This window comes from Sebastes umbrosus, chromosome 13 (assembly GCF_015220745.1).
Source record: "Sebastes umbrosus isolate fSebUmb1 chromosome 13, fSebUmb1.pri, whole genome shotgun sequence".
NCBI lineage: Eukaryota > Metazoa > Chordata > Actinopteri > Perciformes > Sebastidae > Sebastes > Sebastes umbrosus.
The window spans coordinates 29811480-29835118 of record NC_051281.1 but is presented as its reverse complement, the minus strand read 5'-3'; the positions used below and the strand labels follow the sequence as shown (position 1 = coordinate 29835118).

At 40.7% G+C, this 23639-nt stretch overlaps 1 protein-coding gene across 3 annotated transcripts in view; it reads right to left on the bottom strand.

Annotated features, from left to right (window-relative positions):
• Nucleotides 1-23639, bottom strand: part of traf3ip1 (TNF receptor-associated factor 3 interacting protein 1) — a 32187-nt gene continuing 8548 nt past the window's right edge. Inside the window, exons 5-16 of one of the 3 annotated variants that reach the window (XM_037789138.1) lie at nt 23176-23583; nt 22233-22304; nt 21100-21123; nt 20778-20853; nt 20313-20333; nt 18291-18378; nt 15917-16009; nt 14695-14830; nt 14571-14616; nt 14400-14476; nt 6160-6377; nt 1-4249 (exon numbers count right to left, since the gene is read on the bottom strand). In XM_037789138.1, coding sequence (XP_037645066.1) covers nt 4084-4249; nt 6160-6377; nt 14400-14476; nt 14571-14616; nt 14695-14830; nt 15917-16009; nt 18291-18378; nt 20313-20333; nt 20778-20853; nt 21100-21123; nt 22233-22304; nt 23176-23583 — 1425 coding nt within the window. In that variant the 3' untranslated portion in view covers nt 1-4083. The remainder of the gene's footprint in view (nt 4250-6159; nt 6378-14399; nt 14477-14570; nt 14617-14694; nt 14831-15916; nt 16010-18290; nt 18379-20312; nt 20334-20777; nt 20854-21099; nt 21124-22232; nt 22305-23175; nt 23584-23639) is intronic. The other 2 variants (XM_037789139.1, XM_037789140.1) reach the window with 2 other exon arrangements.

The following is a 23639-nucleotide window of genomic DNA, read 5'->3' as shown; positions in this document are numbered from 1 at the left end:
TTTATTACAATGTAACCATTTATTTCACTCCACTACAAAATTATATAATTATTTGAACTATGATACAATCTCCACATATACATAATGTACAGTTTAAAGAGAGACACAGGATATGATACAAGTAGTTTACAATGTGCATTGTCCTTTCATATAAGACATATGAACATGCAGGTTCCCTCTTTTCCACGAGTTTTGTTTGTACGAGTTTTAAATTTGACTTTTCAATAGGTTACAGTATATTTGATGGACTAAATATAATACTGATATGCAAATGGAGTAAAATCAGACTAAATGAGAGTACATGTTAACTGTTGAATCCTCAGAGTGAAGAGCTCTCAGTCAAATGAATAGCATTAATATTGATATTTCCCACTTAAGCAATGCACTTTTTAAAAGTGTAATTTTTTTCCCCTGTAGCTGTTGATGCCCATGAACATTTCTTCCCACTCACGATTTCTTGCCGTCTGTTCTACTAGATTAACGCTAGGGTAGGTAATCTTAAGAAACCAGCAAGACAACGCTAGATTTTCAAAATGATCCAACCGAAAAACCCAGCCCAGTGTTGCCAACTCTTTTCCAATGGAAGTAGCTAGCATCACTAGCTCCAAAAGTGGCTAAATCTAACGAGAAAGTCGTCAAGTCGGCGACACTGACAGCGAGTCCCTTCAGGCTTCCCTCCAAAGCCACTCCCAGTAAATCATCATTATGAACATAAACAACAAACATGGCTATTGTTAGTACTTTACTTGTTAGTAAATGATTGGACGGGATGGGACAAGATAACAGATTTTCCCTTTTTTTGTCAGAGCATTTGATTTAAAAATTGCTGTCGGGATGTAATGAGAATTTCAACAAATATAACAAACAATGTTTTTGAAGAAGATTACCAACCCTAGCTTTAACCGTTTCTAGCTGTACTGAGATGTTGTGCCACCTATCCTATTGGTTACCCATTGGTCTGATGAGGCAGTGGAAGTGGAATCCCGTGTTTGGGCAGACGTTTTGGAAGTCTGCGCAGAAAATCTAGCTACAGTACGTATGGTTATCACATTCACATTTGGAAAAACTAGTTTTGATACAACTGGGAATTATATAAAAAAACAAAACATTATTTAAATAATGGATTACTACAGAGCCCCCATAGACCCTAGGAGAAAATGTGTATTAAGTCGTGCCCTTGAGTTAGTAACTTGTTCCCTCCAGTTAGTAACTCGTTCCCTCCAGTTAAGTATCTCGTTCCCTCAAGTTAGTAACTCGTTCCCTCAAGTTAGGTATCTCGTTCCCTCAAGTTAGTAACTCGTTCCCTCAAGTTAGGTATCTCGTTCCCTCAAGTTAGTAACTCGTTCCGTCAAGCGAGGTATCTTATTCCCGCAAGTTAGTAACTCGTTCCCTCAAGTTAGTAACTCGTTCCCTCGAGTTAAGTCACTCGTTCCTTCAAGTGAGTAACTCGTTCCCAACTTTACCGAAGTACATCATCTAGGGGCGCTCCGTACATTAGCAATGCGTGGACTGTCAGGAATGATTGGAAGAAGTACTCTATAAAGTAACTCGTTCCCTCAAGTTACCTAACTCGAGGGAACAAGATACTAACTCGAGGGAACTAGTTACTAACTTGAGGGCACGACTTAATAAAAATGTTCTCCTAGGGGGTCTCCGTAGATTACATTCATCAATACAACCAATTGTTTTTTTAATAATTTTGTGTAAACACTGGCAGTCTATATCTGCAGTAGAACTAACAGAGGTAGCAACTGCACTTGTGCAAGTAATAACAGCATCTAAAATGACATTACTTTAATATGGTATCTGCATTTTCATTCATGGTGAGATGGGCCACTATGCAAGGAATGGTGGCTGACTAGTCTGGTTTCAGTTTTGTTATTTTGTATTTCACTAACACATGGACTACAGCGAGATGGCATTGTTGTAATTTTAAGGAAAACTGGGACAGTGGTGTCTTTCAGTCACATGTCTTTACTATTCAATCTCCTACTGCAATTATTGCTTCATATTTTAATATAAGCTACATCTGTGAAGCACATTTCTTAAAGTCACAAAAGGAGCTAGTCAAATATTGTCGTATTATTATTTTTTTTAATTTATAAAGAATTGAAAGTTCCCACTAAAAGTTGCCATCTGACCAAACATTGTCTCCATCCCAAAAAAGAAACAGTTTGGCAAATCCTACAGTAGAAATAGAGTGGAGGGACCTCTTACGATGGCGGGGTGAAGGGATATACGCTTACTTTTCCCTGACAGCACGTTAAATGAGTGTGTCTATGTTGTGTTTTATAAGATCAGTAAAAGAGATAGAAGAAAGAATTGTAACACTGCTTTGCTGCGAAAGCAACTTGAAGTTACACCTCTACTAGTCACTCTATAAAAGTGCAGCGGTGCTGTGGAACAGTGAAATAACATATAGATAAACTGTGAGTATTGTTTTTTTTTTACAAGAGAGGATAAGGTTGTTGTAAGCACAGGAAATGGTTGCTCAAAAGCATCTTTTCTTTCTTTTTTAGGAAGGGTAGCTTGAGAGAGGAGACTTCAAAGTGGGAAAGAAAGAAGACCAGTGTGATCTGTGAAAGGTCCCAGGACAAATTCAAACTAGGACACCACAATTATATAACACACATTTCAATAAAGTGCTAAAGAAATGAGTCCTAATACCCGGAAATGAGTTAGCATTTTAGCACTTCCGGTTCCCTCATCTGGAAGTCAATGGTTTTTTTTGAATGGGTTTTTAGTTAGATGCCTGAAATAAAGTCTGGGGTTAACACACGTTTAAGAGATTTTAACGTTAGTTCTACGCGATAAAATACATCAATAAATACCCCACTCATGAATTTTGAAGCCTTTGTGTGTCTTAAAAAGGCAGTTGCTAACATGTGGCTAAATGAGACTACTGAACGTCATCACGCCAACTTGTTGTATATACTCACACTCATACGACCGCGGTGTAGTTCATTTATAGCCTAACGTTAGCTTTTTACTTCTGGCGATTGCATTTACGCTTTAAAAATCATAAAAGTGGTGTTCATTTGTGAAGATTATCTTGCTGAACAAAACGTGTAAGTATCATCAACGTATGTTTGCCACAGAGCTGATTTTCTGTAATAATCCAAAACCCAATGGACAAGTCCCATTGGCTTTTTGTCGAGGGAACCAGGGCGATGCTAGCTTCCTAGATGGCCTACAGAAATACATCATCCCTGGAGCACTCTATCGATTAGACACTAGCACTATAGCAGATGTAACAACCATTGTGAAAACAGCAAATGAACCAGATCACAAGCTTGCTTACTACTTCAATCCAAGTGTACCGCAGTGGCTAAGCAAAAAGTCCTCACAGCCAGGAAAAATAAGAAGTGAGGCAATGAAACAATCCTAACCAAAATGTGCCACACTCTAAAAAACAAGAATATAGGCTTTACAATTTGGTCCAGTGATTGCTGAGTATACAGCAAATCAAACTTTTACGTTACTTATTGTATATTTTTGAATATATAGGGCTTTTGATGAACTCACCCAGCATTAAATACAACTATTTAGTCTAACTTCCGAGTCATTAACTGTGCACAGGCTCATTCCACAAAGGCACCATTATAGAAAAGTGGTAAACGTTGGGGCAAGGTTAGTGTGCAGAGCAGGAAGATATTTTTTTATTCATTAATGTATTTATCAGTCACAGCATATGTTAGAATAGAGTCAGACTTTCGAGCCATCACGTGGAGCTTTTATTTACTAGGGATGCACCAATACCGGTTCGGATATTGGGCCAATCGGTAACAATGGGGCCAATCTATATAACTCAATTTTATGTTTATATACTATATACATTATATACCCAAAGCCTAGGTATCGGGACTGAAAAAGTCGGATCGGTGCATCCCTATTATTAACCAACGTGTGACTGATGGTGTCCAATATGTTTGGGTCCATCTCCTTTTCCGACAAAACCCCTAAAAGTGCAGTGTTCTCCAAGATAATTGTCTTAGCATTATCCTGGACGAGACACTGTACATCTTTAAATCTTCAGTGCATTTTTTTAGGAACGTTTTTCTTTGCAGACCTTGTTTCTTGACTTCAGGTTCGGGAGGAGAAGTTGATTCCAGTCACCATCTTCTGGATCTTCTCTTCATTCTTCAGTATGTTGGACCTTACAGCACAAATCTTGTCCTGCTGGTCCTTGATCAGCTGTTCTAGTTCAACTAGTTCTGACTTTAGAGGTTCCACCGCCCTGTCTGTCGCTCTGTAGCATACAAGCATGCACACACACACACACACACACACACACACACGCACACACACACACACACACACACACACACACACACACACACACACAAAAACACAGAAGGGATGATTATTTGCTTACATGCAATAACATAAAAGTAATTTGTGTATATCCCACAAAATCAATTTGTACGTAATCCACGTAATCGTGTACTAGGAAGTATAAAGAGCGACAAACGCCGTGTAGGGGAAGCGGTCGGGGTGGATGGGTGGGTAAAAAAGCACAAAACCTTTGCCCAGGTGTTCGTACCATGTGTGAAACCAGAAGTCAACGTTGATTTGTCACCAACTTCCGTACTTAAGTAACACTACATCCGTAGTTATTTTTAACCCAAACCACAATCTTTTTCTAAACCAAACTAAATAGGTTTGTTGCCTAAAACTAACAAAGTTGTTTCCTGAGAAGACACAAGTTTATTTAGAAAAGACTGTAGGCATATAATGAACGGAAATTTTTGTGTTGCTTTGTAGGAAAACGCACGAAAAATGAGGAATAAGGGCCTTTACACAGCGCGACGAGTAAACAACACAAAAACGCAAAATACTCGCCTGCGGATATTATAAGTGTAGGGCTTTTATTGTGAAAGGTAAGAACGAAATAAGTGGTCTGCACTGCCTTTGTCAAGGGAGTAATGCATTTTGCCGTCTTGGTTCGGACTACAGTGCCTCGAGTTGGCAACCCGTTCTGCACAGTGTGATTGGTTGATGCTTTTATTCGCGACAGCTCAGAAAATTTACCTCGTTCCTCAAAAATGTTGCTTATCACTTTCAATTTAAGATAATAAACTATGACAACACATGCCTCACACAATATATAAAATGACAGTGTGATTACATCCACATGTGACCTGTGTTTTTAAGAGAAAAAGAAGAGCTTAGGGATGTTGATAATTAACCATTCAATCGTTAACCGACATTAAGCATTTTAACGGATTAACGCTAATAATTAATTAAAAAGCTGAGAAAAACTCGTCACTTTAAGGAGAAAAGCTGGTCCACCTTAAGAGCCCACCTTAAGACAGTCTGAGCCGGCGTTACAGATACAGGAAATTGGCTCCCGTCTATATCTCGCTTGAGCGGAGGAGTTGTAGCCTCGTAGCATTTATTCACCGACAAAGTGTACACACACTGTCTGCTACACCTACGATCACAGCTATAACGCCACACGCACACAGTAGGTCGGAAACTCGCTGAAGTTTTGCCGAGCTGACAGAGCGTATGTGTGTGACTACGGGGAGCACGAAGCTACCAGCAGAGCTACAGATGCTAACGTAGCACAAACACACACACTGTTTGTTGGATAATCGCTATCGTTAATCCGGGCAGACAGAGTGTCGCTACGCCGGGCAGACACACAGCTGACAACCTGATAAACTAAACTAAATGTGCGGTGGAGACTTTTACTGGGAAAGTGGCTGCATGTCTGCGACACTAAACGCAGCATCTAAGTTATCTATCTGCTAAGTTAATGCTCCCGGACGGTGAAATGGAGACAGTGAACGCAGCATCAGTCCCGTACGGGTGAACTGGCGACTCAGTTGTCTGTTGTGCTCCAGCAGCTGGCGCACCGCTGCATGCGAGGCACAATTCCTGTCAGTTAACGGTTAATAATCAGTTAACGAGGGACGGTTATCGGTTAAGAACATTTTTCAAAATTAGCATCCCTAGAAGAGATAAACAGAAATTGTTAGGACTTTCCTGTGATACATAGTGTTGATATTCCTTTCTTTCACCATAACAAGAAAAAGTATTATTTTGGAAGCAGCATTGAATATGAAGTACTGGAATCAGTAAATGATATATGAAGATAGCACCTCGCATGAGATGGGGATAAAATGTTAAGCGTGTTGTGTGTGCAAACCTCACCTCTGCTCCTGCAGCAAGGCCTGTGCGTGCTCTTTGTTCTCCCGCCGCCAGGTTTGTAGTTCAGCTTGCATGGCGTCCATGTCTTCCTGTATGTAGTCCATGATCTTACCCAAAGGCAGGGTGCTGCGGCACACCGTCTGGATGGATGAGCGGAGCCGCTCGATCTCCCGCGTCACCATGTCCTGCTCTTTCTTCCGTGCCGCTTCAGACACCACGTTCTGGAAGTGGAGGTGGTGAATACAATGGATGAGGTTTTGGGTAATGGAATCTTTGGTGCTGTCAACTTACAAAAGAATAGGAACATTAAATAAAGTTTGAGGAGTGTCCTGTACATGTTAGTATTTGAGGAATGATTAATTCTATTTCATAAGCAGGTTCATCTAGACCCAAGCCTTAACAGGCGTAGAGAGAAACTGAGATGTTTTCATTTCATCTGCATGATTTCAACTAAACGCTGTATCAAACAGCTGTATGAACACACACAAAAATCACTTGTGTGTCCCTAGACCAAAACATAATAAACCCTCTTTAGGAATTCTACCTTTGCCAGCTTAAGTCTCAAATGCCCAGAACCAGAGCAAGGCTACATTTAGTGGTTTAGGATTTCAAGGCTAAAAATGTTAGGCAGGAATTCTACCAACCTAGCTGTATATATAAAGATCAAACGTGCGTCTGAATTGTGTTGGCCAAAAGTTGGGGGGACTGGTTGATGAAGGCCTCCAGTGTATGGTGTGTGGTTGGGGGGTGGGTGGATGGGGGGGTTCACCATATCCAAATTACACTCAGTCCCTCGATGGCAAAAAAGGGAGCAAATCCAAGGATGTTTGCTCAGCTGGGCTTCGGAAGGCCTCCGAGTGTGTGTGTGTGTGTGTACTGCGAAAGCACTCAGTATTGCAACCCTAAAGCCACGCACGCACGCACGCACGCACACACACGCGCACACGCGCACACGCTCACACGCTCACACGCTCACACGCTCACACACACATACACACATACACACATACACACATACACACATACACACATACACCAAGCAGAGGTTCAGGTGAAGCATACAGTGGACACACACAGCCCCTCAGCACTCTTGGTCTTTAAGTCTTGTTTATTTTAGTAACAGGCTGTGGCAGTGGGCTTATTTTACTACAGTATTGAGTAACAACTACTACACTTATGTCTCCTTTCAAGTTCAGCTCTTGGCCCAATTTATACCATTTGGCCCCACAGATGGGAGCACCTGCCTTCAGGAGGCAGCAGGAGTCATATTCACGACAGCGTGTAAACTAAATGACAGCTTCCTCTTCAAAAACACACAAACTGTCGTATGTATGTATGTGCTCGGCGTAGCTGGCACGTACAGCCTTATCAAGTCATCTCTCTCTTAACACAAACCAAACAGCTCAGTAATTAGAATTTGAAGCGGCAGCTTGACCAGACAAGACCACACTGCAGAAATGACATCAAACATCGCTGCCATCATGTCTTTTACAGGAAGCAAGTACAACTTTCTGACAACCTCGCTCTTTGTTACCTATTTGTGGTGGTTAAAAAAGAGTGTGAGGGTTGAAACGCCTCGGCCCAGCGGTCCCCTGACAAGGTGGGTGGCTTTCCACTGGGCGCTCTGAACCCTGCAGCTAAACAAACACTCTACGGCTCATTCGGCCTGCCTGGCTGCAGTTTGGTCTGCACGGCCCAGACAGTACCCATGGCTTCAGTCTATTTGCCGTCCCCTTGCTACCCCGCCGCCCCCCCCTCCCTCTCTCCTTCTCTGTTGGAAAATAAAAAACTTGGCGTGAAAACATGACCCCTAGTTCGTGTGCACTCCGTCCAGGTGGATATCAATCACAGCTTTATGGAGGTCTCTGTCGGGGTCTACGAGACCTGTGTGCTCCTAGTTTTCCTTTTTCTCACCCAGATCACAGAACAATATTTAGACGTGGCGACCGCAGAGGAGTAGGAGGTGAGAGAGAGGAGGAAAAGGGGTGGAGACGGGGCAGGTTTTCCCATTATCTCAGACAGTGATGAGAGCCTCAGGCAATGGGGAAGACACAGCCTCTGGCTGGCGCTAGAAAGGGCAGGTGGACTAATGACAAGTGGAGGTAGCTCGGTTTGAGGTGTTTTATACCTACAGTATCGTCCTGTAGCGTGAGATGTCTCTATCTTCTGAAACTGCACAAATAAATTGGAGAATTAAAATATCTAATCTCAATTATTCGCAAATTAATCGCACATTTTTTATCTGTTCAAAATGTACCTTAAAGGGACATGTTTTAAGTATTTAATACTCTGATCAAGATGGGAGTGGGCCAATATGCTGCTTTATGCAAATGTATGTATATATTTATTATTGGAAATCAATTAACAACACAGAACAATGACAATTATTGTCCAGAAACCCTCACAGGTACTGCATTTAACATAAAAAATATGCTCAAATCATAACATGGCAAACTGCAGTCCAACAGACAACAACAGCTGTCAGTGTGTCAGTGTGCTGACTTGACTATGACTTGCACCAAAACTGCATGTGATTATCATAAAGTGGGCATGTCTCTAAAGGGGAGACTCGTGGGTACCCATAGAACCCATTTTCAGGTCAAGGGACCCTATTAAAAATGGCCATGCCAGAATTTCCTCGCCAAAACTTAGCATCAGTTTGGAGCGTTATTTAACCTCCTTTGTGACAACTAGCATGACATAGGTTTTCTAGTTTCATATGATACCAGTATCTTCACTCTAGCTTTAAAACTCAGTCCGCTACAACCCAAAACTCACAAGTTGCATTAATGCGTTAAAGAAATTAGTGACGTTAAAACAAATTTGCTTCACGTGTTATTATGACGTTAACTTTGACAGCCCTAAAATAAATACTTTAATGGCGACATGTGAATCCTATGAGCTTTTTGTGGGCTGCCTAAATCAGAAAATTCAGATTTGGCTCCCCTTTAACTTTAACTCTGCTTGTTGTAAAACTGCAAGGTGCACTACAATGTGAACTTCACCCAGTCATCACACGTCGAATCAGCTTAATTAGGAAAAGCGTGCAAAAATGTGATTTATGGACTGCTTATAGGGATTTTCTGAGGCAGGAGGAAGACATTCGTCAGTCTCCTTCAACAAGAGAAATGGCGTGCATGCATAGAACCTGTCAGCGGCGGAGCAACCTCTAGGGTATCATTAGCTGGGAAAACAATAATTTAGAAGCTAGCTGACAGCGAGAGATTAGCTTCCATCATAAGGAGAGAGGCTTCATTCATTCGTTACTGTTCATTAATCAGCTTCCTTTGGAGGATGAAATGTACAAACCTCTCATTAGAGCTGCTTTGCCCACAACCAAGCTGAATCAATTTAAGTTCAAGTTATTGTGGTGACAGTAAGTTGTGGCACAGCAAGCTCAAATGTCACTCTTTATGAACTGCTCTTTCATCATCACAAACACAAATGAGAAAAATAAAGGATTTGTCAAAGGACGTATAAATGATTGAAGCCCACATGCAACAACTTCAGAGGTTCTGGGAACTGTTCTGCTGGCTACTGGTGAGCATTTGAAGACACTGATGCGCATCCCAATGGTTCTTATAATGTGTAGAAGATCTGAGAGGTGAGCCAGGGAGCGAAGCATACAGTAAAATGAGAACTGGCTCTGGGCGCTGTTTATGAGCTTACTCGCCATTTTTCAGAGAGGGCCATTCAAAAGTCTAGCTAGATCATAAAAATAGCTTGGAGTCAGTGAGGTGAGGAGAAAAGCTTACGGCCACTGAGGTTACAGGATGTTGTTGCAAGGTCACTGTAGCCCCTTGGGGAGACAACTGAGATCACCACCCTGGGCTACGGGGTGAACTGAAAGGACACTTCCAGAGGGACCACTGCAATAACTGAAAATGGAAACTGTATATATATATATATATATTTTATTTTTTTTTAAAAAGGTGGCTCATCATTTAAACATTCTCATGGAGAGAAAAAGAAATTTTTAAGGACTGGAAGATACGACTTCTGTTCATAAATGTGTTGTCAAGGTCTGGTCTGGTAACAGATTGTGGCTGCTTCACCTATGTGTCGCGATTTTTTTTTTTTGTACGATTTTGAAATAGATTTTGTAATGCCAGAATCGATATATTTGAATCTACACGGCAGTAGAAGGAAGTTACCACCTTTTATTGTTGTAGTCTGAGTAATGTGACGTCAGATTCGTTCTGTATCCGTCACTCAAAACAAACAGTAGTCGGCCGCAGCGAGCAGAAACCGGCAAATACGACGAAAGAGCAGAAAACGTTGGAGGGTCTGCGTGGATACGAGCAGCACCCTCACATGTTAAATCCAGCGTGGTAAACACTACACATCCAGTAAAGGATGGAAACACTTTGGCTAAAGCTGTATGCTAACTCTGTCACGGACATGAAACGTTATCGCATCGCGGTAACGTTTCCGTCGCTCTCATCTCCGTGGTCAAATGGGCCGACGCTACAACTGTAGAGCACCCATATACTGATATTTATGTTACATGCATTCAAACGGCCGCGATGGAGCTGACCATGGATGTATAAAGAGAACAGAGCTAGCGGGGGGAGCTAGCGATGGACTTGGCGAAGTTAACGGAAGTATACACGTGTGACTACGTCCGGTTTTCAAAATAAGGTGTTAACAAAGGGAACTGTATATACAAAATACATATAGAGAAATAAGATTGATTGGATTATATTCACCAGAAGTATAAAACATTACATGTCCCTTATAAATTAAAAAGAAAATACCACTAATTTGTTTATTCTTTGATTTTTGGGTTGCTGGAAAAAGATTTAATAAATAATTCCTGACAATGACTGATATATTTGACTTCAGGACATCTCTGACTACATACATGCTGAAAATCAAACATTTTTACTGGATTCATTTAGAGATTTTCCAAAGTAAAAGTCCCTAGAAGTGTATGATTCAACATTTTCCCCATGGTCTAGTGTTAAAAACAGTCAACAAAAATCACAATAACTGGTAATATCAAATCCTAATACTTGTAGAATCGCAATCCGCAACCAAGTATGGTGATAGTATCGAATCAGGATAGGTGTCTCGTCCCAGCCCTAGTAGGTACTCCTCATAAACCTGATCAAGCTACTCTGACAAGTCAATATGACCTCTACAAAAGTAATATGACTAATGGAATGCCACAGGGCCATTTCCTTATGTTTCCACAAAAAAAACAAAAAAGCGCTGGATGTTTATAAAGACACAGAGGTCTGCAGAGAGGAGTATTTATTTTCTTGACAATTCTGCAGAGAGTATTCTGGCCCTTCTCCTCCGTGACTCTCACTCAGCAGCCATCCATTTGTATGCCACAGGGTTTATTTATACATTACAAACCTTCATCAAGGCTAATTTGATGGGAGTAGAGAAAAGGGGGGAAAGAGTACACAAAAAAATTCTTATGAAAACGCAGCTGCTGCAAGGGGCAGATTCTGTCTAAATAAAAAGGGAACTATCTTGGAATAATATACAATACCGCCGAGGGGTCATGAGGAAGGGCATCCCCATAAATATACAGCAAATTCTTCAGTCACACACACTGTGGTGGGACATGGTGAAACACAATCATTTGACTGTTTAAGAATTCCCTTTATTTACACCAGAACAGCAACGGGGCAGCTAGGCATTAACAATAGCTAAATTAATTCAGAAATGACAAAGAACATAAATTACAGAACGGGTAATAACATATTACTAGTTTCTCAGAAAATATACAAAATGGTCAAAAGGCGACTGAACATGGTGTTGGATTTTAAATCAAGGCGGTTTGTGATTCATTCAGATGTAGTGTTTTGATAAACAACGGCGTTTAAGAAAATGAATAGCGGCAGCTGAAATTTCAAACCCGTCGGTCACACCACATAGAATGTGGAAGCTCAATATTTACATTTTTGACCCTGCGTGTTTTACCGTGATTACAAGAAGAAGAAGAAAAAAAAAAAAACGACTCCATTAAGCTGACCTCTCCACCCTTTCATGTCAGGAAGGAAGTCATTATAGTTCTTTATACAGCTGATGAAGCAAGGCCAATAATGATAGAGGGGCGGACTGAACAGCTCCTATGTGCAGACATACCTGTTTCAAGCTGCCTTTGCTGACCGTACAGGATACTCTGACATGAAGGTTTGGATCCCCTGAAAACTAAGGAGGCTCCATTAAGAAAATTAGGATAACCTCTAGAAATGCTATGCTCATGTTACACAAAGAGCTCTGCTATTTTTTGATGTTTTGCACGTGTGTGTATGTATGTTTGCTTTGCATCATTTTTAGATAAATTCTAGGGCTAACAAAGTTAACACCATAATAACACAATAACGCAAATTCATTTTAACGCCACTGATGTCTTTAACACATTAATACCACTTGCAATTTCTAAGGTTGTAGCGGGTTTATTTTTAAAGCTATAAAGTGAAGATACTGGTATCTGAAACTAGAAAACCTAAGGAATCCATTGGTGCCAACCATGTCTAGCTTGTCAGAAAGGAGGTTAAATAACGCTCCAAATTTACGCTCAATTTTGGTGAGGAAAAACTGTCATGGCCATTTTCAAAGGGGTCCCTTGACCTCTGACCTCCAGATATGTGAATGAAAATGGATTCTATGGGTACCCACGAGTCTCCCCTTTACAGACATGCCCACTTTATGATAATCACATGCATTTTGGGGCAAGTCATAGTCAAGTCAGCACACTGACAGCTTTTGTTGCCTGTTGGGCTGCAGTTTGACATGTTATGATTGGAGCATATTTCTTTATGCTAAATGCAGTACCTGTGAGGGTTTCTGGACAATATTTGTCATTATTTTGTGTTGTTAATTGATTTACAATAATAAATATGTACCTACATTTGCATAAAGCAGCATATTTGTCCACTCCCATGTTGATAAGAGGATTAAATACTTGACAAATCTCCCTTTTTAAGGTAAATTTTGAACAGATAAAAAAATGTGTGATTAATTTGAGATTAATTGTGATTAACTGTGGACAATCATGTGATTAATCGCGATTAAATACTTTAATTGATCGACAGCCCTAATAAATAATTTTTAAGAGAAGTGTTGAGGTGGGTAGAGATGTGTAAAACTACCAGTAACACACACACATGTAGTTAAATGCTGCTCAGGCTATTTCAGTTTACTGGTGGCTAAGCTGTGACAACTTCAGGTGTGAGTTACGAGGGACGGTGTCTGAGGCCGCAGTTCGGAGGGGATGGATCGGGGGGCCTTTATTTGCATGAGTGACAGTCCAAAACAGTGCATCCATCAGAGTCAGGGTGGTCAGCTAGGAAGGGATGCCGGGAGAGTACGCTTCAGTGAAGAGGACCACCCCAAAGCAGACAGCGTACGCCACCTCACGCCATGGACAACAGACCAAACTGTAAGCTTCACACTGATTCACACCCCAAATAATGATGAAAGACGTCTCTCTCTCTCTCTCTCTCTCTCTCTCTCTGGCTGATAAATAAGCTGACAGACAGGAATGCATGAGCAGCAGTCATGCGTCACCTTAAAAAAAAAAAAAAGCGTATTTAATATAAAGTCTAAGAGAAGATGAGAAGAAACTTCACAAGAAAACCTGATAACTGTGTAACGGACTTTTAATGGACGATGTTTAGAGACAAAACACGGCAGGACTGAAAACCTCAAACTGGTTGTGCATTGTCTGTTTTCTGGAATAACCTATAAATCCACACCAGGGGAAGGAATGTGAACAGCCAGAACAGGATTGCTCTAAAAGCTAGTCCCCGAGATGGCAGATACCCTCAAACTGCACACAGAACAGAGAAGTCTGTAATCAAATTAGGCATACCTAAGCTATTGAGCAACCCCAGAAAACAAGCTCATTTTGCTCCAGACATCTCAGTGTGTGTGTGTGTGTATCTCAATTGTGTGTGTGGTCTGTTGGAGGCCATACTTGCTTGTCTGGTCATTAGCCCTTCAGCCCCACTGAAGGGGAACATTTTTGTGGTTACAAGGCGGCACAATTACACCTCTCCACTCCATTTGTTTACATCTTTTCTTCTGATAATAACCAGTGTTTCACTGGGCCGTTCACTGCGGTTAAAAACATTTGCCCTGGAGAGCAAACCCCTCCAGAAAGAATGGCTGATAGAACTGATGGCGAGGTTTAAGCTCCGAGTCACTGACAAGGTGGAGAACTAGGCTGATACTGCCCTCTAGTGGAGGAGCAAAAGAACTACTACTGTAACTGTACATACCTGTTCTTTAGATTTGGAGGAGGATGGGGACAATTCATAGTCTTTCTTGGTCTCAAGGATCTTTTTCACAAGGCCACCTATAGTGAGAGAAACAGTGAGAAGAATAGTGGAGAAAATGTCCATTCAGTCCTTCCAAAATAAGAAATAAGGGGAAACTAAAAAGAGACAAATCATGTGTACCGTGTTTGTCTCCACTGTCGAGTTCTTGTGCAGGCCCCTGAAATGGAAAAAATAGTAGATAACTATACAATGTTTTCCCATGGTATTTGAACAACCCGCTGTTCAAGTCACTTACCACCTCCATCTCAGGAGCGTCTGAAGGCGGAAGGACCGCCTCCTCCACGAGAAATTGCTCATCTGCATCGTCCTCGTCCTCAGACAGCCTCTTGCCATCCATGATGACAGGTGCAGAGGGCTTGGCACTGGACAGCCTGGAAGAGCAAGACAGGGAGCTTGACTCATTTCTAACTGAAAACGTAGATGGTACACGCTGTAGGGAGAGACATGTGCCATCTTGTAGTCACCTTTATGCAACGTCACTGTTGAGTGGTTAGACCTGCTCCACTTGCTCAATTATAACACAATTACTAACAGTATCCGTCTGAACCAGTGGGTTCACTGCATTTTTGTTTAATAATGTAAGCAGTGATCCATCTCTCCTGCTGGCAGGGACGAGACTTGTGTTCACACCAGGACTGTATTCACTAAGGCTGTCAAAGTTAACACAAATTGGTTTTAACGCCACTAATTTCTTTTACACATTAACGTAACTTGCGTTTTTTAGGTTGTAGCGAGCTGTTTTTTTAGGCTAGAGTGAAGATACTGGCATCATATGAAACTAAAAACAAAGGAATCCATCGGTACCAACCATGTCATAGTAGCTTGTCACGAAGAAGGTTAAATAACACTCCAAACTAAACTCCTAAATTTTGGTGAGGAAAAACTGTCATAGCCATTTCAAAAGGTGTCCCTTGACCTCTGACCTCCAGATATGTGAATGTAAATGGGTTCTATGGGTACCCACGAATCTCCCCTTTACAGACATGCCCACTTTATGATAATCACATGCAGTTTGGGGCAAGTCATAGTCAAGTCAGCACACTGACACACTGACAGCTGTTGTTGTCTGTTGGGCTGCAGTTTGCCATGTTGTGATTTGAGCATATTGTTTTATGCTAAATGCAGTACCTGTGAGGGTTTCTGGACAATATCTGTTATTGTTTTGTGTTGTTAATTGATTTCCAATAATAAATATGTACATACATTTGCATAAAGCAGCATATTTGCCCACTCCCATGTTGATAAGAGGATTAAATACTTGACAAATCTCCCTTTAAGGTACATTTTGAACAGACAAAAAATGTGTGATTAATTTGTGCATAATTGCGATTAACGATGGACAATCATGCAATTAAATAATTGAATCGGTTGACAGCCTTAGTATTCACACAAAAAGAGGAGGATTTCGTCGTTGCCACTATAAATGAGACTTTAGTGAACATGTGTGGTGGAATCACCTCTCAGCTGGGGTCACATCAGAGTAACTTTCCTGTTTCTTGACTCGGGGAGGTGCTGGACGAGCACTGCTGGGCCGTGGTATTCGTCTGTTGCTGTAGATTGAAAGGATTATACACATTACTGAAATAACATGTTAAACTAACCATTTTTACACTAAATATGTTTCCATTTAAACAAGTAATCTTATTTTGTTTCACAAGCTATGATATTTTTTTGTTTTCTTGACTTCCTTTACAAGCCAAATCCTCTGTAAACAGCTCTCTGTGATTTGCCAAATGTCTGATTAGTGACAGCCATGCTGAGTCATTCACATTGCAGGATGATTACTGTTGCTTGGAACAATCAACATTCACCGTATTAATAACAGTAAAACCGCAGTTGTCGCTGATTAGTCAGTTAAAGAACAGAACATTCATAATTATCCAAATGAAAAGGCAATTATTAAACTGTGTAATCTTCTGGAACTGATCCTGGATCAGGCCCAGGAACAAACCTGCATTTCTAAAAGCAAAACGATTACATTTGAAATAAATAAAGCAATTTGATACAATGCAATGCAAGAACATTTGTACTACAGCCTCAGAAATGATCACATAACTTAATCAACTTGTCAACATTCTCAACAAAAACTTCATAAGCTTTATAAATGTATTATTTATTAACCCTCTGAGACCCGTAACAGACTCGTTTTAATCTCTTTCAGGGGGGGACAGGGTGTCTGTAGGGGGAGATAGCAGGTCAACAGTAGATGTCACATAGAAGTGGTGCACATCATCGGAAAGCTGGGAACCTGAAGATTAATTTGCACTGAGAGTCAAGTTGTATGTGTTGTAAAAGTGTATGAGGGTTTTATGATGGAAGTATATGATGGCCATCCCCATGCTCTATTATGTCTCATAAGTTATTGCGGCAATTTCTGGGTTGATACCATTTGTTAAACAGATTTGGTGTCAAATTTAACCATTTTTTAACCACTCAATGATCAAAAATCTCTCCGATCCCTCCAAAATACCACATTAAGTGTCCAAGCCCTTGAAGAACACCATAGAAAAAGCCATGCTGTGATTTGGTATCAAAAACTTTCTGCAAGAACTGCATTTTTCTGCAATTGGACGGCGAACACTTCTGTTGTGTAAACTGCTCAGAAAGCCCTTTATTGTCAATCTAGCTAGGAAAGTCTCTAGTTTGATCCATCCATTCTCTAAATGCTCTAGGTCTCTAGTCTGATCCATCCATCCTCTGAATGCTCTAGGTCTCTAGTCTGATCCATCCATCCTCTGAATGCTCTAGGTCTCTAGTTTGATCCATCCATCCTCTGAATGCTCTAGGTCTCTAGTTTGATCCATCCATCCTCTGAATGCTCTAGGTCTCTAGTCTGATCCATCCATCCATCCTCTGAATGCTCTAGGTCTCTAGTTTGTGGCTGTAAAGTTTCATGAGGCTGTGATTATCCTAGAGGTCACCAAAGGTCATTTTATACAGTGAGGGGTAAGTTTCAAAAAATGGTGTCATTGAAATGGCTACTATGGGGACTAACACCATCACACATGAATACAGTTGGGCTCAATGGAGTCTCAGATCTCCAGTCATACCCAATGTATGTTATTACTGTTTAGAGACCCCAGTATGCAGAAATATTCAAACACACCATTTTTAGAATAGGCGGAAATAACACATTTGTACGGCATTAAAATGATTTTTGCCCCAAACTGCATGTGATTATCATAAAGTGGGCATGTCTGTAAAGGTGAGACTCGTGGGTACCCATAGAACCCATTTTCATTCACATATCTGGAGGTCAGAGGTCAAGGGACCCCTTTGAAAATGCCTATGCCAGTTTTTCCTCACCAAAATTTAGCCTAACTTTGGAGTGTTATTTAGCCTCCTTCCCGACGAGCTAGTATGATGGGGTTGGTACCAGTGGATTAGGTTTTTTAGTTTCATATGATGTCAGGACTTTCACTATAGCTCTAAAACTGAACATGCTACAGCCTCTAAAAGACAGTAAAGTCGGTCTGGATTGCAGGTCTCGGGGGCTTAAATGTTATTTGTACAATATTGCATAATATTTCCCTCAGGTTTTGATCATTTTGTGCCAAGCCTGGAATATGTACATGCTTGACAGATAAATGGGAGAGCAGCTTAAAAGGGAAACCTGGACCAGCCTCAAAAATTGTTGTCCCCATTAGTCACTTAGTCACAAAAACATGGGAAAATAGAGTCCAGGTTGAAAAATACCAAAATTACACTTAAGTAGTGGCAGGGAGATATTTTTGCGTGACAAACAGTTAATGGGAGCTGTGCTTTTTGTAAGTGAAGAGTAATGTTTGAATACCCTGTACAGTATAGTGGTTCAGTGTTGACTGTACTGACCTGGAGGTCATGTCGGATGGCACTGAGGAGCCTGCAGTGTCTCCGTTTTCTTGAAGGGCAAGTCTCTGGGCTAACATAACATCTCCGTCTGTGAAAGGACAACAATGACTTGTAGTTAGCTCAGTATAATATAGCAAGGATTAGACCTGTCCTTAGCATAGTGGACACTGACACTTAGGTACACACCTTCATAAAAAATACATACCAATGTCCTTTTCTCTGGCTTAAATGCTACCACTCTGAGGAAGCCACTCTAAATTCAGCCATGTATCCTCAGCCGTAGCCTCCTTGCATCGACTTCCAACCCATTTACACAGCGGGAGCAACATGAAAATGCAAAATACTTGCCTGCGAATATTATATGTCTATGGCTTTTATTGTGAAAGGTAAGAACGGAAGGAGTGGATCTGGTCTGCGCTGCCTTTGTCAAGGTTGAAAGGAGTAATAAAGTTTTCCATCTTGGTTCAGACTACGCAGCCTCCTTGTTGTTGTTATAGAGTGCTCCAGGGATGACGTATTTTTGTAGGCCAACCAGGAAGTTAGCATCGCCCTGGGTTCCCTCGACAAAAACCCAATGGGATTCTTCCATTGGGTTTTGGATTATTGCAGAAAATAAGCTCTGTGGCAAACAAACGTTAATGATGCTTACATGTTTTGTTCAGCCAGATATTCTTCACAAATGAACACCACTTCTATGATTTTTAAAGGGTAAATGCAATCGGCAGAAGTAAAAAGCTAACGTTAGGCTATAAACTAACTAAACCATGGTTGCATGAGCGAGGCTGTAAAGGAGGACGAGTTGGCGTGATGCCGTTTAGTAGTCTCACTTGTTAGCAACCGCTTTTTTTAAGACACATAAAGGCTTCATAATTCACTAGGGGGGTATTTATTGATGTATTTTATGTCGTAGAACAAAACCACAGACCTTATTTCAGGCATCTAACTAAAATTCCATTCAAAAAACCCATTGACTTCCAGAGGAGGGAACCGGAAGTGCTAAAATGCTAACTGATTTCCGGGTTTTGGGACTCATTCCTGTAGCACTCTATTGGCACAACTTGATGGGTTAATGCCTTTATACGCGATGCGAAAGCTCAGAAAAATCTACCTCCTTCTGAAAAAGAAATTACGTCGCTTTTACGTTGCCAAATATTTGCGTTCTGTATGAAAGTATTTAAGCCAAAAACAACAGTACGAAAAAATATACTGATGTGTGAATTAATTGCATGAAAAAAACGGCCCCGGAGTGTAAAGGCCTTAAAACTAGTCTTTAAGTTTGGGCCCATAAATGGAATGTATCCTTCAGGACTTAACCTCTTAACCTTTTTGGAATTTTAAACTTTTGGTTTATTTCTGCTAATGCCCTTTTCCCACCTACGGCTCCTGTATGTAGTTAATTGCACACATGACTGTGTTAGGACCAGGGGACGTCTATTTGTTTCGCATCTCCTGAGATTTCTTCCTTGTTTTTCTGTTGTGCTAAGGCCTTCTTTAAGGAGTTTTGTCCTTGTCTTCTAGGAGAGTTTGGGCTGGGTCGGGAACCGTTGCTATTGTACGCCTATAAAGACCATGACACATTGTATCTTTACAAATAAACTTGACTGACTTGCTCATCTACTTTAACAAAGAATGTCGTTGCCCTAAATCAATAAGTGTGTTACTCAGTGAGTGATTGCGCTCACTCTGTGACTCAGCCTGAACCCAAAAGAGCACTGACATTTTGGTGAAGACACTCCTTTGCCGTCCCTGAGTCAGATTAGATTATTAATTTCATGCCTTGTGCTTTCAGAACTGACGTAGTAGGGCGCCAAGTTAAAAGTCATAACCAAATATGGGTTATTTATGGGGGAGATCACTTTCAATACTCTCTCTTTCCATTATTGAAATTTACCACCGCAATCATCAAAACGCATTTTAGATCAAGCGCACCAACTCTCCTGTCATGTTCATACCATTCCCACATGGACAATTCTTGTGTGAATGTTTAAAACCTTTATAGATGATAAAGATGAAAATAATTACCTCCCTCACTGTCAGATTCATCTGTGGGAGAGTAGAAAAAACAAGGCGTTGCTAGTTTCCTTTCTAATACAACTATGAAAATCATTATGGAGCAATGTGACATGCAAGTATGGAGTATAAAAAACAGATGAACCAATAGGCTGTGTGTACTTGTGATATATTTAGGAAAATGTTTTTTGTAAAAAAAAAGTTTTTCTTAATGTCGGTTTTATGTATTTCTTCTGCCAACAGTAATCCTTATGAGTCACTCCTACCTCCCACTAAGGGAAACCAGTCAACGATTTTATTAGACAAGTGGAGTGCAAATAGAAAGCCGTCAACTGTAAAATCAATTTGGACGTACTAAAGAGCCCTCCTGTAAATGATTTAAGTGCAGCTATTATATTAACTATGTGAGATATGCCTCATTGGTGTAGGTGATTCAAATCGGGTGCTTGGGGGGAGAAAATATTGGAAGGGGGTTACCTTGACCTCCAATTTTGGGTCTCCGCCTCTGCCCTTTAGCAGATGAAGGCCGAGGTATTCTAGCTGGACTGTCAGACTGTGAGAGGAGCAAACACAAGCAGAGAGAAGGAAATAACTTCAGGACAGTTAGCACTGAAAGGCAACACATCACTCACTACCTGTTGGGATGTATTGTCCTATGTCCTTTAAACTACTGACAAATAGTCAAATATAGGAGGTATCATAGTAAAAATACAAAAACATTGAATTTAATGAACCCCCCTAAAGCAACAAAGCAAAGCTGGTAATGTAGAAAACTGTGAATCGTAGCATAAGTTCATACCTGGTTCTCAACTGCTTCTGCAGGCTGCACAGGCAAAGAGCACAGCATTACACCATGCACTAAATAGTCACACAGGGCTGCACAAGTATGACCAAAATGATAATCACGATTATTTTTGATCAATGTTGAGATCATGATTATTTATCAGGATTATTTATAGATTAGGGCCAAAATATTTTTATTGCCATTTCACATTTAAATAAACAGAGCCCTGCTTTCACTTCCATATTGTGCGACATTCCAACCGTCAGCAATTACAAATGTTGTCTTTTTACTTTGTTATTGTCATCTATAGTGGTTATTTGAATAAAAACACAATTCAAATGATTAGGAAATAAAAGATTATTTTTATTTAAATATTTGCTTTGATTAAAGAAATATTGGCATTAGTAGTAGTTCTTATTTTATATAATATATAATTATATACTATAAGCTGCTTAGAGCTAGTTTGAGAAAGTTAAGCAGGTCATAATTTCCTCTCTAATATATATTTTATATTGCTGTGAAAACAACTCCTTCAAACAACTGGATTTATTCAAGTTTATCGCCTACATAAGACTACATTTGATTGCGTCATGAGAGTTTTCTATGAGCGGAGCATTTTAAACGTCAATATCACAGTCGATCTCGTTCATTTAATTGTGGAAAGCTAAAATCGTGATCGCAATTAGTATTTGATTACTTGTGCAGCCCTATAGTCACATTTATCAATTATGCAGATAATAGGAGGACACAAGACCTCATGTCTGCTATACACTATAAACCATGTACCCAGCCACACCAAGGTCATTGCAATACTAGTCACTACATTCTAACACTAAAATGCAATACACTGTAAAGCTCTAATTTTCTACTGATTGTTTGAGCAGGGTTGAATACCTCAGAATCTGGCTTTGGTTCCTTGCAAGAATAAGAGGCACAACATAACAACAAATAGAATTTGAAGGTTTTTTTGCAAAAAATGTCATGTTTACTTTAACATGTAAAATCAGTGACCAACTCTATGTTTCTTGAATTGGCAGACCTCACATACAGGAAACTCCACACACCATGATTGTAGATGAGAAAATCAAACGGTCCCAATGATAGACGTTACATCATGTGTGAAATTTCTGCCAAAAGATAGGACTTACCGCTGGCACAGGTTTGGCTGTTTTGCTGGGCTCAGGGCTGGGTTTTTGCTGTGGTTCCTCTGATACTCTGGCCTAAGCACAAACATACACACAGAATGTAAATAATAGAATATCTTGCTAACATTTAAGATGTGAGTGGGGTTAAAGCTGGAGTAGGCATTACGGAGCAAATATGATTTAAAAAAACATATTTTTATAAAACGGTCACTATATCCTGACAGTAGTGCATGAGACAGGTAATCTGCAAAAACATCGCCTCTGTGTCCTCCGGTGCTCTAATAGGCATCTGTAAGATTTCACAGAATGGAGTAAAACAACCAATCATAGCCGAGCTGGAGTCTTGCCGTCTCTGAGCAGCTGTCAATCACTTGCAAACTCCGATCAAGCGCTGAGGGCAACGCTGATCAAATATGAATCAATATTCTGTTACTGTAATGCCTATTTCTCACATAAAATGTTCTCAGAAACATCTTGTAGAAAAAGTTTGTGACCCAGCCGCCATGCTGAGATCAGCTCAGGAAATACCAAGCACCGCCCACCAGCTGAAGCAAACTTTCTCATTGTGCAGCTAAACAGTACACTACAAGATGTTTCTGACAACATTTGAGGCGAGAAATAGTCATTACAATAACAGAATATTAATTCATATTTGATCAGCGCTCCTTAGTTTGATCATTTGATTGGAATTTGCGAGTGATTGACAGCTGCCTCCATTGAATGAACAGCCAATAGGAACGCTCTCTCTCTCTAAAGTGACCTGTGATTGGTCAAAGTTTAGATTTAGAGTTAGATTTTTTAAAGTCTGAAAACAGAGCCATGAGGAGGAGCAGAAGTCTAGTTTTCTCTCAGAACACTTGAATTACAATATGCTGAAAGGTTGTTATGGATTTTTTTCCCAATGATGCCAAAAACATTCTGCCTACCGCTGCTTTAAGGGACATACCTTGCTATCACCACTCTCTGCACTTTTGTGTCTCTCCTCCCACTCTTTGTCTCTGTCTCTTCGTTTGTCCTTGTCTTTTTCCCGGTCTCCGCGAGAATCCCTATCTCTTCTTTTTTCTCGGCCTTTGTCTCTCTCCTTGTCTTTTTCCCTTTCTCGGTCCCTCTCTCGGTCCTTCTCCTTGTCCCTGTCTTTGACTCGTCCTTTGTCTTTATCCTTGTCTCGCTCCCGGTCGCGGCTCTTGTCTTTGGCATGGTGGTCCTGTTCACTGCGCTGGTGCTTGTCAGATCGCTCCCTGTCACCACGGTGGTGTTCTTTCTCCTCATCTCTGCGTTGGCTCTCCTGTTCTTTGGGCTGGTCTGGGTCCTTCTGGTCCCGGCTCCCGCTGCGCTCCGTAATCTTTTTCTTCTCCTGGAATAGTTCAAGCCAACACATAGGGTGGTACGATTTAATACTCGGAAACTCAT